The sequence below is a fragment of the Trichomycterus rosablanca genome, chromosome 12, assembly GCF_030014385.1.
Source record: "Trichomycterus rosablanca isolate fTriRos1 chromosome 12, fTriRos1.hap1, whole genome shotgun sequence".
Classification (NCBI taxonomy): domain Eukaryota; kingdom Metazoa; phylum Chordata; class Actinopteri; order Siluriformes; family Trichomycteridae; genus Trichomycterus; species Trichomycterus rosablanca.
In genome coordinates this window covers 31,187,857-31,201,292 of record NC_085999.1, presented here as the reverse complement: position 1 = coordinate 31,201,292, position 13,436 = coordinate 31,187,857, and the positions used below count along the sequence as shown (strand labels likewise).

At 38.2% G+C, this 13,436-nt stretch overlaps 1 protein-coding gene across 1 annotated transcript; it reads left to right on the top strand.

The window, feature by feature from the left end:
• The first annotated feature begins 5,527 nt into the window (after nt 1-5,527).
• Nucleotides 5,528-9,557, top strand: gpr183a (G protein-coupled receptor 183a). Its single transcript, XM_063005687.1, has 2 exons — nt 5,528-5,554; nt 8,421-9,557. The coding sequence occupies exon 2, from the start codon at nt 8,457-8,459 to the stop codon at nt 9,555-9,557; it is 1,101 nt and encodes a 366-aa protein (XP_062861757.1). The 5' UTR covers nt 5,528-5,554; nt 8,421-8,456.
• The last annotated feature ends 3,879 nt before the right edge of the window (nt 9,558-13,436 follow it).

The following is a 13,436-nucleotide window of genomic DNA, read 5'->3' as shown; positions in this document are numbered from 1 at the left end:
GTTTAATAATATTTTATAATAAAGAAAAAATAGTATTAGACACAATTACATTATATTATTTAGAAGTGTGAAATTGACAGTGTGTGGTATTTACAGAGCTGTACAGTGCTTTTATATGGCAAAAAAAAAAAAAAAAAAAAAAAAAAATGGATCCAACAAATAAAACCTCAACTTATTTCTAAAGGCTGGCTAGATCTGGTAAACATTGTCATATCCTTTCAAACTGTTACAGAAAAGAACCCTGACATTGGCGATGTTTATTAAACAGAAATCACATGACTGAAACCTTATAGTAGGAATTCACACGTTAGAATGTCTCTGATTTAAGTCTTGCCAGTCTATCGTTTCATCTTCACCACACACTGATCTATAAATGGCTGATTTTGCTGCCTACGTCTGTTCCTGGCATTTGACTAAAAAACATACATGGTTTTGAGTGGAAAACGTCTAATTCACGCAAATTATGTACCCAAAAAGCCACAAGGTTAATGCTAAGATGTAATAGAAACTGTGGTTAGGATGATGTCCTTCAAATGTACACACTGGTGAACTGGTGATTCCCTTTAGTGGTAAAAAATTGTTCATTATAAGTGTAAACAAGTACAAAACTGAAGAAGTGAAGGTCTATGATTAAGTTTGTTCAGTGGAAAGTTTCTGTTCCATTGTGACTTTTAGTTTAATAGTAGGTGAGAAATGTCTGAGGGTGTCATCTCATAAAAGGTCACTCAGCACCTTGCTGTATTTGTGTATTTAATTGCACCCACAGACATAAATAGCAAAGAAAGCTAACTATGAATGAATGTGGCCAACTGTGTACACTGATCAGCCATAACATTAAAACTGCCTCCTTGTTTCTACACTCACTGTCCATTTTATCAGCTCCACTTACCATATAGAAGCACTCTATTTCTCTACATACCTTTTTAGCCTGCTTTCACTCTGTTCTTTAATGGTCAGTACCACTACACAGCAGGTATTATTTAGGTGATGGCTCATTCTCAGCACTGCAGTGACACTGACATGGTGGTGGTGTGTTAGTGTGTGTTGTGCTGGTATGAGTGGATCAGACACAACAATGCTGCTGGAGTTTTAAAATGCCATGTCCACTCACTGACCACTCTATCAGACACTCCTACCTAGTTGGTCCACCTTGTAGATGTAAAGTCAGAAATGATCGATCATCTATTGCTGCTGTTTGAGTCGGTCATCTTCTAGACCTTCATCAATGGTCACAGGACACTGCCCACAGTGCGCTGTTGGCTGGATATTTTTGGTTGGTGGACTATTCTTAGGCCAGCAGTAACAGTGAAGTGTTTAAAAACTCCATCAGCATTGCTGATGGCATTGTATTTTCTTGCCTTATTTCTTGCCTTATAACTTTTTGGGCTATTTTTTAGAAGCAGAAATGCCATGTCACTACACTGTCATTGCTTTGTGATGGTTGGCTGCTCAGATGTATCAGTGCTTCTTGTCTTGTGTCATTTGTAGCAGACTAGTCTCTGATAATGCGGCCCATGTCTAAAATCGTGGCTAGAGCTGAGCAAAGTTTCCTTTAAAGATTATCCAAACAAACAGACTAATCATAAATGGGCGGCACAGTGGCTAAGCGGGTAGCACTTTCACCTCACAGCAAGAAGGTCCTTTCTGTGTGGAGTTTGCATGTTCTCCCCGTGTCTGTGTGGGTTTACTCCGGGTGCTCTGGTTTCCTCCAACAGTCCAAAGACATGCAAGTGAGATGAATTGGAGACACTAAACTGTCCATGACTGTGTTCGATATAACCTTGTGTGAACTGATGAACCTTGTGTAATGAGTAACTACTGTTCCTGTCATGAATGTAACCAGTGTGTAAAACATGACGTTAAAATCCTAATAAATAAACAAACAAACTAATCATAAATCAGCAACAGATCATTAATCCCTTTATCTAAAAGGTTATCCCTCTTTTTCATTTCAAAACAGGTTTGATAACCATTTATGTTTTTGCCTTTTCACAAGAATTGACCATCCTTGACAAACACCCCAAAGAAAACCACTTTCAATTGAATTCAATTCTTTGAATCACACATCAAAACAGATACACCTATGTCATGAAATTGTTGGCTTTGGTGGGTAAAAACAGCCGTCACAGTCGACTGTTCAATTGAAATGTTGATTGTGGAAATTAGGGAACATAAACAATATACTTGTTTTGGTGGATCACTGGTTCTACATCACTAACCAAAAAAAATCCCCAAGGTGGAAAGTGGGTGCAAAAAGGTTACATGTCTAATATTAACCTGTACTCATTTTCTTTAAAACAGGACAACAGTCACCTCACAAGATGACACAAACTGTTGTAATGTGGTACTGTGGTAAAATGGATAAATCAACATTGGCTTAACTTGTTAATCAGGACAGCTAAAATGATTAGTTTCATTTCACAGAGAGCTCTTTCCATTTCACTCAAGGTTCAGCTAAGTGGTGATTAATATTCATACTTAAGTTTTCCCCTCAGCACTTGCTCGTACGTGAGGTAGAATTATTAGTTGGTGTGGTTGTACTGTATGTACTTTTACAAACTGTAATGTGTTATTATGTTGAAGATTTGAAAGCAAACACTTGCTAACACCGTTTCCATACCAAATGTAATGTTAGTAATTTACTGTGAGAGTGCAATTTGCTGTCTGCCATATTGCAGTAATGGGGCTGGATTGGGGTTTGAAAAAACTTAATCAGAATTTCTCTTTACATTTCAGAATCTAATAATAAAATACTGTATGTTCATAAATAAATAAATGCCCCCGAAACAGCCTAGTCATTGGGAGGTGCACTTGTTGGTGTGCTCTCAATGCCGGTCTAAAGCGTAAACACTGTGCCAAGTATGGTATGCAGACCAGATCCATTCTGACGACCCCTTTATATACAGTAGTTATTAAAAGAAAAAAAAACTGACCATCATCCTTCTTCACTAAATTCTAAAGTAGGCATTATGGTAGCTAACTGTAGCATTATTTTATTTAACATCTGCAAATTCAGATTTAGTCATATCCAATTACCCAATTGCATTACGCTTCCTCTCTACTGATGCGGATCCCCCCTCCGACACGTGTGCAGTAGCCGACTGCATCTTTTCACCTGCACAAGGCGAGTTCATATGCGAATCAGCTTTGTGTACAGAGAGCCACACCCTGTCCACATTAGTCCTCGACTCTGTGCAGGCGCCGTCAATCAGCCAGCAGAGATCGTAATTACATCAGTTATGAGGTCCCTCTCCGCCTTCCCAATGTTTATTTATAAGAATTGCAGATTTTACATGTTTTTATGCACTTATAAGCCACAGGCATTGAACAAATGGAAAAAAATGGAAAAAATCATTTAAAAAGGTGTCAACATACTTTTTTACTCCACATGCCCTTAATACTCCAATACCAAGCAGCATAAAACAAGAAGTGCTGAGTATTACCACATCATTTACACCATATCCAGTTCCTTATTCTCTCATGAGTCGTAATCACACGAGGACCCTTGAGTCTTAAGTCACTTACTCATCTTTTTGATGCATCCACAATGTCTGACATTTGTTGGCGCTGTACGTTTGCTTTCGTGTTTTGGGTTTGATCGTTTTGCTGTCTGTGTGAAGTATGGCACGTTCTCCCTATGTTCATGTGGGATTTCTCTTAGACTTTTGGTTACCTCCCATTTAAAAAAAAAACAAAAAAAAAACATGCTGATAGGGCAAAAAAGGGCAGCGGTAGCTCAGTGGTTAAAGTACTACACCAGTAATAAGAAAGTTGCCAGTTCAAGCTCCACCGCTGCCAAGTTGCCACTGCTGGGCCCCTGAGCAAGGATCTTAATCCTCAATTGCTCAAATTGTATTTGGTCATAATTGTAAATTGCTTTAAATACAAGTGTCTGCTAAATGCTATATATGCAGATATAGATACACTGGCTATAATAAATTGCCTTGAAGTCATAATTCAATTTATGGTGCTCAGGAATTGGCCAAATTTTGAATTGGCAAAAGTGGAAAATTATGGAAGCAGTTGAAGAATATACTGTATATAGTATATATATATATAATGGCTGTATATTGAGTTATTTTGAGGGAAGAATAAATTTACACTGTTATATAAGCTGCACACAGACTACTTTTCATTGTGTCAAAGTGTCATTTTGTCAGTGTTGTCCCATGAAAAGATATACTTAAATATCTGCAGAAATGTGAGGGGTGTACTCACTTTTGTGATACACTGTATATATATATATATATATATATATATATATATATATATATATATATATATATATATATATATATATATACATATACTGTACATATTATACTTTCATAGCACCAATAAGTATGACTTAAAGGATATATGAATCAGTGACTAATGATTAACAAGAGGCCTGTTAAATCTTACTTTTTTTTCTTTTACGATTATATGGTTGTAAATAAATTTTTTACACTAAGGCACTTGAAACTACTACAGACTAAAATCTTTATACTTATCACTTGTTATTACTAATCTAGTAATCTAATCTAGTACTCTAGGCCAGGGGTCTTCAACCTGTGGGGCTTGGCTGAGGGGGCGCGAGCGGCTGTCCGGGGGGGGGGGGGGGGGGGGGGGGCTGGTGCTCTAGGCTACCAAATGAGGATTGGGGTCCACGTTGATGCTGGTTCCTCTCAGGGTGTCTACCTTGCAATATTTAGGTAGTTTTTTCTTGCCGTTATTGCCCTTGGCTTGCTCATGAGGGATTTTTGGTCTTGGAATCTGTTCAAGTTGCTTTGAGGCGAAATTCAAACACATCTGACTTGACTCTAGACGTTTGATATAGCGTATTTACTAAGGGCGTTCTTGGTAACAATACGGTTAATCTCAAGACCTGTGTGACTGGACAGTAGTGCTTTAAAAAGAACCTTCTAACTCTTCACTTTAGTTTAACTGCAAGAACAACAATAAATCAGCTGATATTATACAGGAATAATGGTTCTGAAAATAAAGGCCATTTCTGATTTGATTTTACATACTGCACAAAACTTCTGACACAAATCCTAAATACAAATACCATATTGTTGTTGTATAAAGATTGAATTAATGCTTATAAACTGTATGAAAGTCTGGATTTCTTCAAATAAAGCACTGACACTAAGAAAAAATCTAACCAGTCTGAGTTTTTTTATTAGAAAATTCAAGTTTTGTTCTGAAATCGAACTTCCTCACCACAAGCAAAAATGAGAACAGGGACGATTCTTCTTAACTTTTCAAAACAACTTTCAACCTTTTTTTAAGGTTGTGAAATGCTACCAGAAATGAAGACATTAGAAGTTTGACCTAAACAGCACATGGTGAAAAAGTAGACTGGAGCTTAAAGAGGCGGACCTAAATACAGGAAATTATGTCAGTCACCATGGTGACAGCAGCACACTGAAAAGAAAGATCTCTTTTTTTACTGATCATTTGCTTTGTGGAACAAATGTGGTGCACATTTCAGGACCGGCAGAGGCAACATCCGCCACTGCCATGCCGACAGAAATAACAGCCACTGACCGTTTGGAGAGAAAAAACGTTGGTAAGAAGCTTTGATACATTTTTAAAACTGTTTTTTCTTAAGCTGTATTTATGTAGGTACTATTTTTAAATAAAATGTAACACATTTAAATCAGATTTATTCAAAGACGTTCATTATAAATGTCCTTGTGCAGAATGTGATGTTTGCATGAAGACAAACAAAATACTAAAAGTCAACTAGAACCCCTTTACATCATCAGAGCAATAATCTAATGTAACCTAATTATACATTTAAAATTATAAAGAAGATTTTCATGTGATGATGATGTGAAAGCAGCGGTTCATCAGTGGCTACACGCTGAACCAAAAAAATTTTTTGCTGATGGCATTACATACATCAGAAGGTGACTGAGTAGAAAAGTGATGTCATTTGTTTTTGAAATTCTTAATAAATAGAGTTTAACAGTATTCCGATTCTAATGGGACCTACATGTTCGATTGGAATGCCAATGGAGGTTTGGCCAAAAGTAAAGTAAAGACACAATAAACAGAATGAATATGCAAGATATTTGAGGGTGGGAGGAGTAGTAATTGGTCATGTCCGAGAGACTGAGAGAGAGCTTATAGTCCGGATTTAACGCCATCTGATTTCCATCTTTTTGGATGCTCGAAGATTTAAGGAGAAGAAGATTTTCATGTGATGATGATGTGAAAGCAGCGGTGCATCAATGGCTACACACTCAACCATGGCATTACAAAATTGGTACAATGCTGGAAATAATGCATCAGAAAGTGAATATGTAAAAAAGTGATGTCACTTGTTTCTAAAATTCATAATAAATAGAGTTTTATAAAGTGCGGAAACTTTTTGAAGAATCCTTGTATTTGTGTCGTTAGGTCCGAGTGCTTAAAGAGATTAAGAGGCAGTTTACAGCATTTTGTCACAGCTGTTGTTGTTTTTAAAGTGCTCTAAAAATAAAGTTGAGTTGAGTTGAGTTGAGTTTTGGAGAGGCAGATTTAAGCAATAATCTAACGTAACCTATTTATACATTTTAAATTATGCAACTTCAGTACATATAGCTAGTGCTGAACTCCCCCTAAATGTGCACAAATGCCAATTATTGGGCGATATTCAACTTGAAGTTGCTCATTACAAAAAGAAAATATTTCATAAAGCTGCCTTTGGTTTACCTTGATCTGACATCATAAAATACATCATCCATAGCTGTGTTCTCTGCATTAAAAAGAAAATCCTATTCTTGTTGATCAGGTTTTTTGTTCAAATCTTTTGAATTGGCACAACTGTGAAAATATATCTTCCTTGCTGAGTGCCAATCATAAAATTTATCATAAATAGAGCAGTCAGATTAAGAAATCTTTTCAAACACATGTCAAATCCCAAATTACTTACTTTTCACTGTAATAAAAATTAATAATACATTTATATCGTGCTTTTCAAGAATTTTGAGATGCTTACAATTACACACATACAATACGAGGCATCAGAAAACAAAATACGAGGGTTCTTCAAAAAGTTTCTTCACTTTTTAAACTCTATCAAGAATTTCAAAAACAAAATCACTTTTCATCAACATTTTAATGGCATCTGCAAAAAATGTTTTTGTTTAAGCGTGTCGCTATTGGTGCACTGCAGCTTTCACATCATCACATTAAAATCTTCTTTCCCTTAAAGCTTCTTTGATCTGTCCAAATAGGTGAAAATCAGATGGCGCTAAATCCGGACTATAAGCTCTCTCTCAGTCTCTCAGACCAATTACTACCCCTCCGGCCTTCACTGTCTCCAACCACAATATAAAAGTGCGGAAACTTTTTGAAGATTCCTTGTAGATATGATGATACCTGGATAACTGCCTGTTTTTCATGCATTGAATAAGACATGGAAAGAGCCGAGTAAAAGGCCAGAGATTGAGTATGCTTGAGGAGGGTTATAGACTAGGGAAATAAGGTCTGTTTTAAGGTTGGATTTATGCATAGAGAAAGAAGTTGATTGATGGACATTCAAAAGAAGAGGTTTTAAAGGCATGGAGCATCTGGATGTTCAGATTCGAATGTGTACTACATGTCTGAATGAAATGCCAATGAAGGTTTGGCCCAACGTGAAGTATAAAGTAGAGACACAGAATAAACAGAATGAACATACGAGGAATTTTCAAAAAGTTTCCTCACTTTTATATTTTGGTTGGAAACAGTGAGGGTGGGAGGAGTAGTAATTGGTCATGTCCGAGAGACTGAGAGAGAGCTTATAGTCCGGATTTAACGCCATCTGATTTCCATCTTTTTGGACGCTCAAAGAAGCTTTAAGGGGAGAAGATTTTCATGTGATGATGATGTGAAAGCAGCGATGCATCAGTGGCTATGTAGAAAAGTGATGTGATTTGTTTTTGAAATTCTTAATAAATAGAGTTTAAAAAAGTGTGAAAACTTTTTGAAGAACCCTCGTGTTTGTGTTTTGTTAGGTACGAGTGCTTAAAGAGATTGAGAGGCAGTTACAGCTCAAAAATGTAACCTTGCTGCTCCATAAGTGTGGCAGTAGGTGGACAAAATAAAATCTCTAAAAAGATTTGAGGTGGCATTGCAGGCGTGACATAATAACATAGTTCCCTTTTAGTTCCCTTAATCATATACAGTGTTCGTCTTTAAAATAACTACCAGAAGTTGTAAACCATTGCGAGCGACGCACAGATTTCTATAGTCACGTGGGCAGGAAACACATTTCGTTTAACTCTATTAGGCTGGGACCACCGCTCATTGTGTGACTGCTATTGTGCTGTAGACTTCCTTTTACCACATGCTGGTATAATGCAAAGAAAAAACCCAGCCATACATATACCACTTCCTTTAAAAACAATGTGTAATCTTTGAGACTGAAAGTACATTAGTTGATTTTGATTTTTTTACTTTCTCAGATCAGATTTTTTGTTCCACATACTGACCTTGTGGCCATGGCGACAACTCCAAGCAGCATCAGCATCGCTGAGCCCAGCGCTGGCAACTGCACCAACTTGTATGACCATCGTGGATGGGCACGTGTGCTCCTTCCTCTCGTTTACACTGTGATTTTCATTGTGGGTTTGTCAGGAAATGCTCTGGCTCTGCATGTCATCCGGTCTAATATGAAAAAGATCAACTCCACCACGGTGTACTCAGCCAACCTGGTGGCGTCTGACATCCTGTTCTCGCTTGCCCTTCCTTTGAGAGTGATCTACTACGCCCTGGGATTTCACTGGCCGATAGGTGAAGGCTTGTGCAAGGCCACGGCTCTGCTGTTCTACATTAACATGTACGCTGGGGTCAACTTTATGACCTGCCTGAGCGTAGACCGCTTCATTGCAGTTGTGCTGCCTCTGCGTTTCAGCCGTTTCCGTAAAATTAATCGTGTCCGGTACATCTGCGTTGCTGTATGGGTCTTGGTTCTGGCCCAAACTTTGCCACTCCTTTCAATGCCCATGAGCCATGAGGAACATGATGGCTACATCACGTGCATGGAGTACCCAAACTTTGAGATGATGAAAAGCTTGCCTGTCATGCTAATCGGTGCTGTGTTCCTCGGCTACGGCATCCCTCTGGTGACTATCTTGGTTTGCTACTCGGCTCTCTGTAGCAAACTTCGAGAGCTTGCCAGAACAAACCAGCTTACAGAAAAGTCTGGCATGAGTCAGAAGGCTATCGGTGTGATCTGTTGTGTGATTATGGTGTTTGTAGTGTGCTACAGCCCGTATCACATAGATCTCTTGCAATACATGATTAGAAAACTGGTGTACCACCCAGATTGTGGTGAGCTGCATGCTTTTCAAATTTCCCTGCATGTCACTGTCAGTTTTATGAACCTTAACTCCTGCCTGGACCCATTTATTTACTTCTTTGCCTGCAAGGGTTATAAAAAGAAGGTACTGAAACTGCTCAAGAGGCAGGCGAGCATGTCCTTATCCAGTATGGTTAAGACCTCGCCGGAGGAATTGTCTCGAGACGTCATCGCCAACGATAGAATCCACATGAACAGAGTCTCTCCGAGAGACAGGGGCAGCACCATATTGACTGACTGAAAAAAGCACAGCGAATGAACTTTACTCAGCGGATTAAAATGTATCTGGGGCAACCAGAGATCGTCATGAAACCACAAAGAACATGCTAGCATATGATTTGTATATGACGTGTGTCATATATCAAAGTCTTAATGTAATGTATTATTTTTCAAAAACTATATACACCAAACAGCCATAACATTAAAACCACCTCCTTGTTTCTACACTTGCTGTCTATTTTATCAGCTCCACATACTTTACCTACTTTTTTTGCCTGCTTTCACCCTGTTCTTCAATGGTCAGGAACCCCACAGGACCACCACAGAGCAGGTATTATTTAGGTGGTGGATGATTCTCAGCACTGCAGTGACAATGACATGGTGGTGGTGTGTTAGTGTGTGTTGTGCTGGTATGAGTGGATCAGACACAGCAGCGCTGCTGGAGTTTTTAAATACCGTGTTCACTTATTGTCCACTCTATTAGACACTCCTACCTAGTTGGTCCACCTTGTAGATGTAAAGTCAGAGACGATCGCTCATCTATTGCTGCTGTTTGAGTTGGTCATCTTCTAGACCTTTCATCAGTGGTCACAGGATGCAGCCCACGGGGCGCTGTTGGCTGGATATTTTAGGTTGGTGGACTATTCTCAGTCCAGCAGTGACAGTGAGGTGTTTAAAAACTCCATCAGCACTGCTGTGTCTGATCCACTCATACCAGCACAACACACACTAACACTCCACCACCATGACAGTGTCACTGCAGTGCTAAGAATGACCCACCACCCAAATAATACCTACTCTGTAGTGGTCCTGGGAGAATCCTGACCCTTGAAGAACAGCATGAAAGGGGGCTAACGAAGCATGCAGAGAAACAGATGGACTACAGTCAGTAATTGTAGAACTTCAAAGTGCTTCTATATGGTAAACGGAGCTGATAAAATGAACAGTGAGTGTAGAACGAAGGAGGTGGTTTTATTGTTATGGCTGATCGGTGTATGATGTCAGCTTGCTTAGTCATTTACTACTGAATTGTGTTTTGTTTAGTCTTGTTTTGTTTCTCTGTATGACATTAAATGGTTTACACTGGCTCTCAGAGGAAGCCACAATGTCTTTCGTTCCCTTTACTGGTCTCCAGACTGAAAGTGGCACATTTTGTCATGCTTTTGTCAGACATCACCATTCGGTTAAGTAATGAAGTGAAATATGGAAGTTAACAAACCAGGGTTAAAAGCTTAGCATGAAAAAACATGGAATTAATGTCCTCTGCATAACTCTACTCAGCTATTGAATGTCAATCAGCAAAAAATGAAACAAACTGAATCCATGTTTTAGTTCATAGCAGACCTATATTTGGTGGGTTTATTATTTAGTTGACAGTTGACAGGGTTTCCTCAACAACCTTAGCTAGAAACTACTGTTCCATCTACATCTTAATTGGTAGCTTACCACATCTAGAAAATCATAATCAATACCAAGGACTTAGCAGGCCATGCTACATGGTTATTGAATCAGTGGTACCTTGTAACCTGACATCTCGTACTCATTATCTTTGAAACTCGACGCCCTTGTACGCTCAGACTCCACGTTTCCCTTAAACTCGACGTGTGTGCTAGTGCCATTTTGTTCAGCGCTTGGCTTGAGCGGTGTGGTACAACATCATCAAAGTGTGAACATGAGACGAATCTGCATTTACATTTTCAGCATTTAGCAGACGCTTTTATCAAAGCGACGTACAGTTGTGACAGTATACAATCTAAGCAATTGAGGGTTAAGGGCTTTGCTCAGGGGCCCAACAGTGGCAACCTAGAAGTGGTGAGACTTGAATTGGCAACCTTCTGATTACTGGACCAGTACCTTAACCACTAGGCTACAGCTGCCCTTCATACTGACCGTATGTGCATTTGTGTGGAATAACCGTGAAATCCACTCTAAAATCGTCCACATGTATCTGTGTTTAGCTGTATTTTCCTTCTGTTTCACTTTTAAACTTGTGTTATCGCTCACGGTGCTGAGAAATTGTAATTTTCGAGAGTCTAAAACGCTTATCAATGAAAAAAAGGTTAATGTGACTTAATGTATTAAATGAACAACACAGGAACACAAAACTATTTATATTAAACTAATTATTACTGCTCATAATTTTTCTCGTTGTTTTAGTACAATAAGTCACGTTAAGCTTTGTTCACCATCACACTTCATAGAAAATAACGGCACAGTCAGCGCAAAATCAGTTTTGTCACTTCTCATGTGATTGCGCCCTTACTGAACTAGCTGCAGAATACGGTATTCCAAGATTAAGCATCTCCACGATTAAGAAGCATAAGGAAACAATAAAGAAGTAAAGGTAAAGTGCAGGTTTTTTGTGTTTTTTGTTAATTTTTAACTGTTTTTAATTGTATTTCAGTGTTTTTTATATTATATTTGTGTTATTTTCAGTGTATAAGTGTCAAAACCAACCCCATTATTTAAAATAAGCCTAAATTATATGCAGTTTCACAGGACCATGGAACACATCCACAGGTTTCCCATAAATCCTTATGGAAAAAAAATACCTTGAAACTCCCACTCCCAGAACCAATTGACGTCGAGTATCAAGGTACCACTGTACTATAAAACCTGCTGTGTATATAAAGTGAACTCCAAAAATATTTAGACCTCTTGACTTTTTGCACACTTTATTGCTGTGGATTTGATTTTGAATAAACATATTTTTTACCCATCAATCTACTCTTAATCAGGCATAATGATGTTAAAACTGTAGAGGGTTTTTAAATAAGCATTTTTCAAAATAAAAAATACAATTTCTTATTCACAAGAGTATTCAGACCCTTTATTCTATACTTTGCAGAAGCACCATTGGCAGCAGTTACAACTGCAAGTACTATAAGATACAGCTCTACAAGCTTACACCTATATTTGGACAGTTTATCCCACTCTTCAAGCTCCATCAGGTTGGATGGTGAGCATCTATGCACTGCCATCTTCAAGCCTCTTGACAGATATTTGATATAGTTTAAGAGCTGTAGAAATAGTCGCCTATATGCCCAATTTGACTGGATGGCCAACTTTGGGAAGTTAATGCTGTGCCAAGTTTTTTCATTCAAAATTGAAGTACTGTGGTCCTAGGAAGACTCAAAGCCTTATATATTGTTTATATCCTTGGTTTGATATTAGGGCTGGCACCGGTCCGATACTCGATATTGGCCCAAATCACTGGATCGGATATCAGAAGGAAAAAAAACGTGTGATCCGATCCGATACTCTTGCTTAATGTAAATAACACTTAATGTAAAAAAGGCCATTGTTTGTGTGTAAAGCAAATAACACACAAAGATACGTTCCAACAGAGTGTTGTAAAATAATTCAATCTCCAAACATTCGAGTGGGTTTTCACGAGAACGCTACTTTAATGTCAGAGACGCTCAGTGCAGACACAGAACATAGCACAGCCGGAGCCTATCATTTTCTAATCTCTTTCCTACACACTCTTAAAGGGCCAGACAATATACAGTATATGTAATTCACATTACATGACAAGCGTCGTTTATTGCCACTCATCTTGTCCCGGCTTGGAGATCTCTCACATCCTCAACGATTAATCCATTAGTGTTATGAAATAAAACAAACTACACCATTTCCCGTTTTCCTCTTCAAAATCCAGCAAGGTTTTTAATAAGCGCGCTTTGGTTTTTAATAATCTAAAAACGTGACAGAACTTTAACGAAAAAAACTCAACTCTGCATTCATTCTAATTGGTCCATCGCGTTTGACTGACATCAACAAGCCAAAAATGCTGTGTAAAAGTTAAAATAAAAACAGCAGTTTTGCATAAGTGTGATGTTGTAGGTTCTGTATTTATTCCTTTAGAATATATGTTACACATTCTGAGCATTGTTATTTA

What these genes read in the sequence shown, in the direction of transcription:
- gpr183a (XM_063005687.1), top strand. Translation starts at nt 8,457, where the DNA reads ATGGCGACAACTCCAAGCAGCATCAGCATCGCTGAGCCCAGCGCTGGC.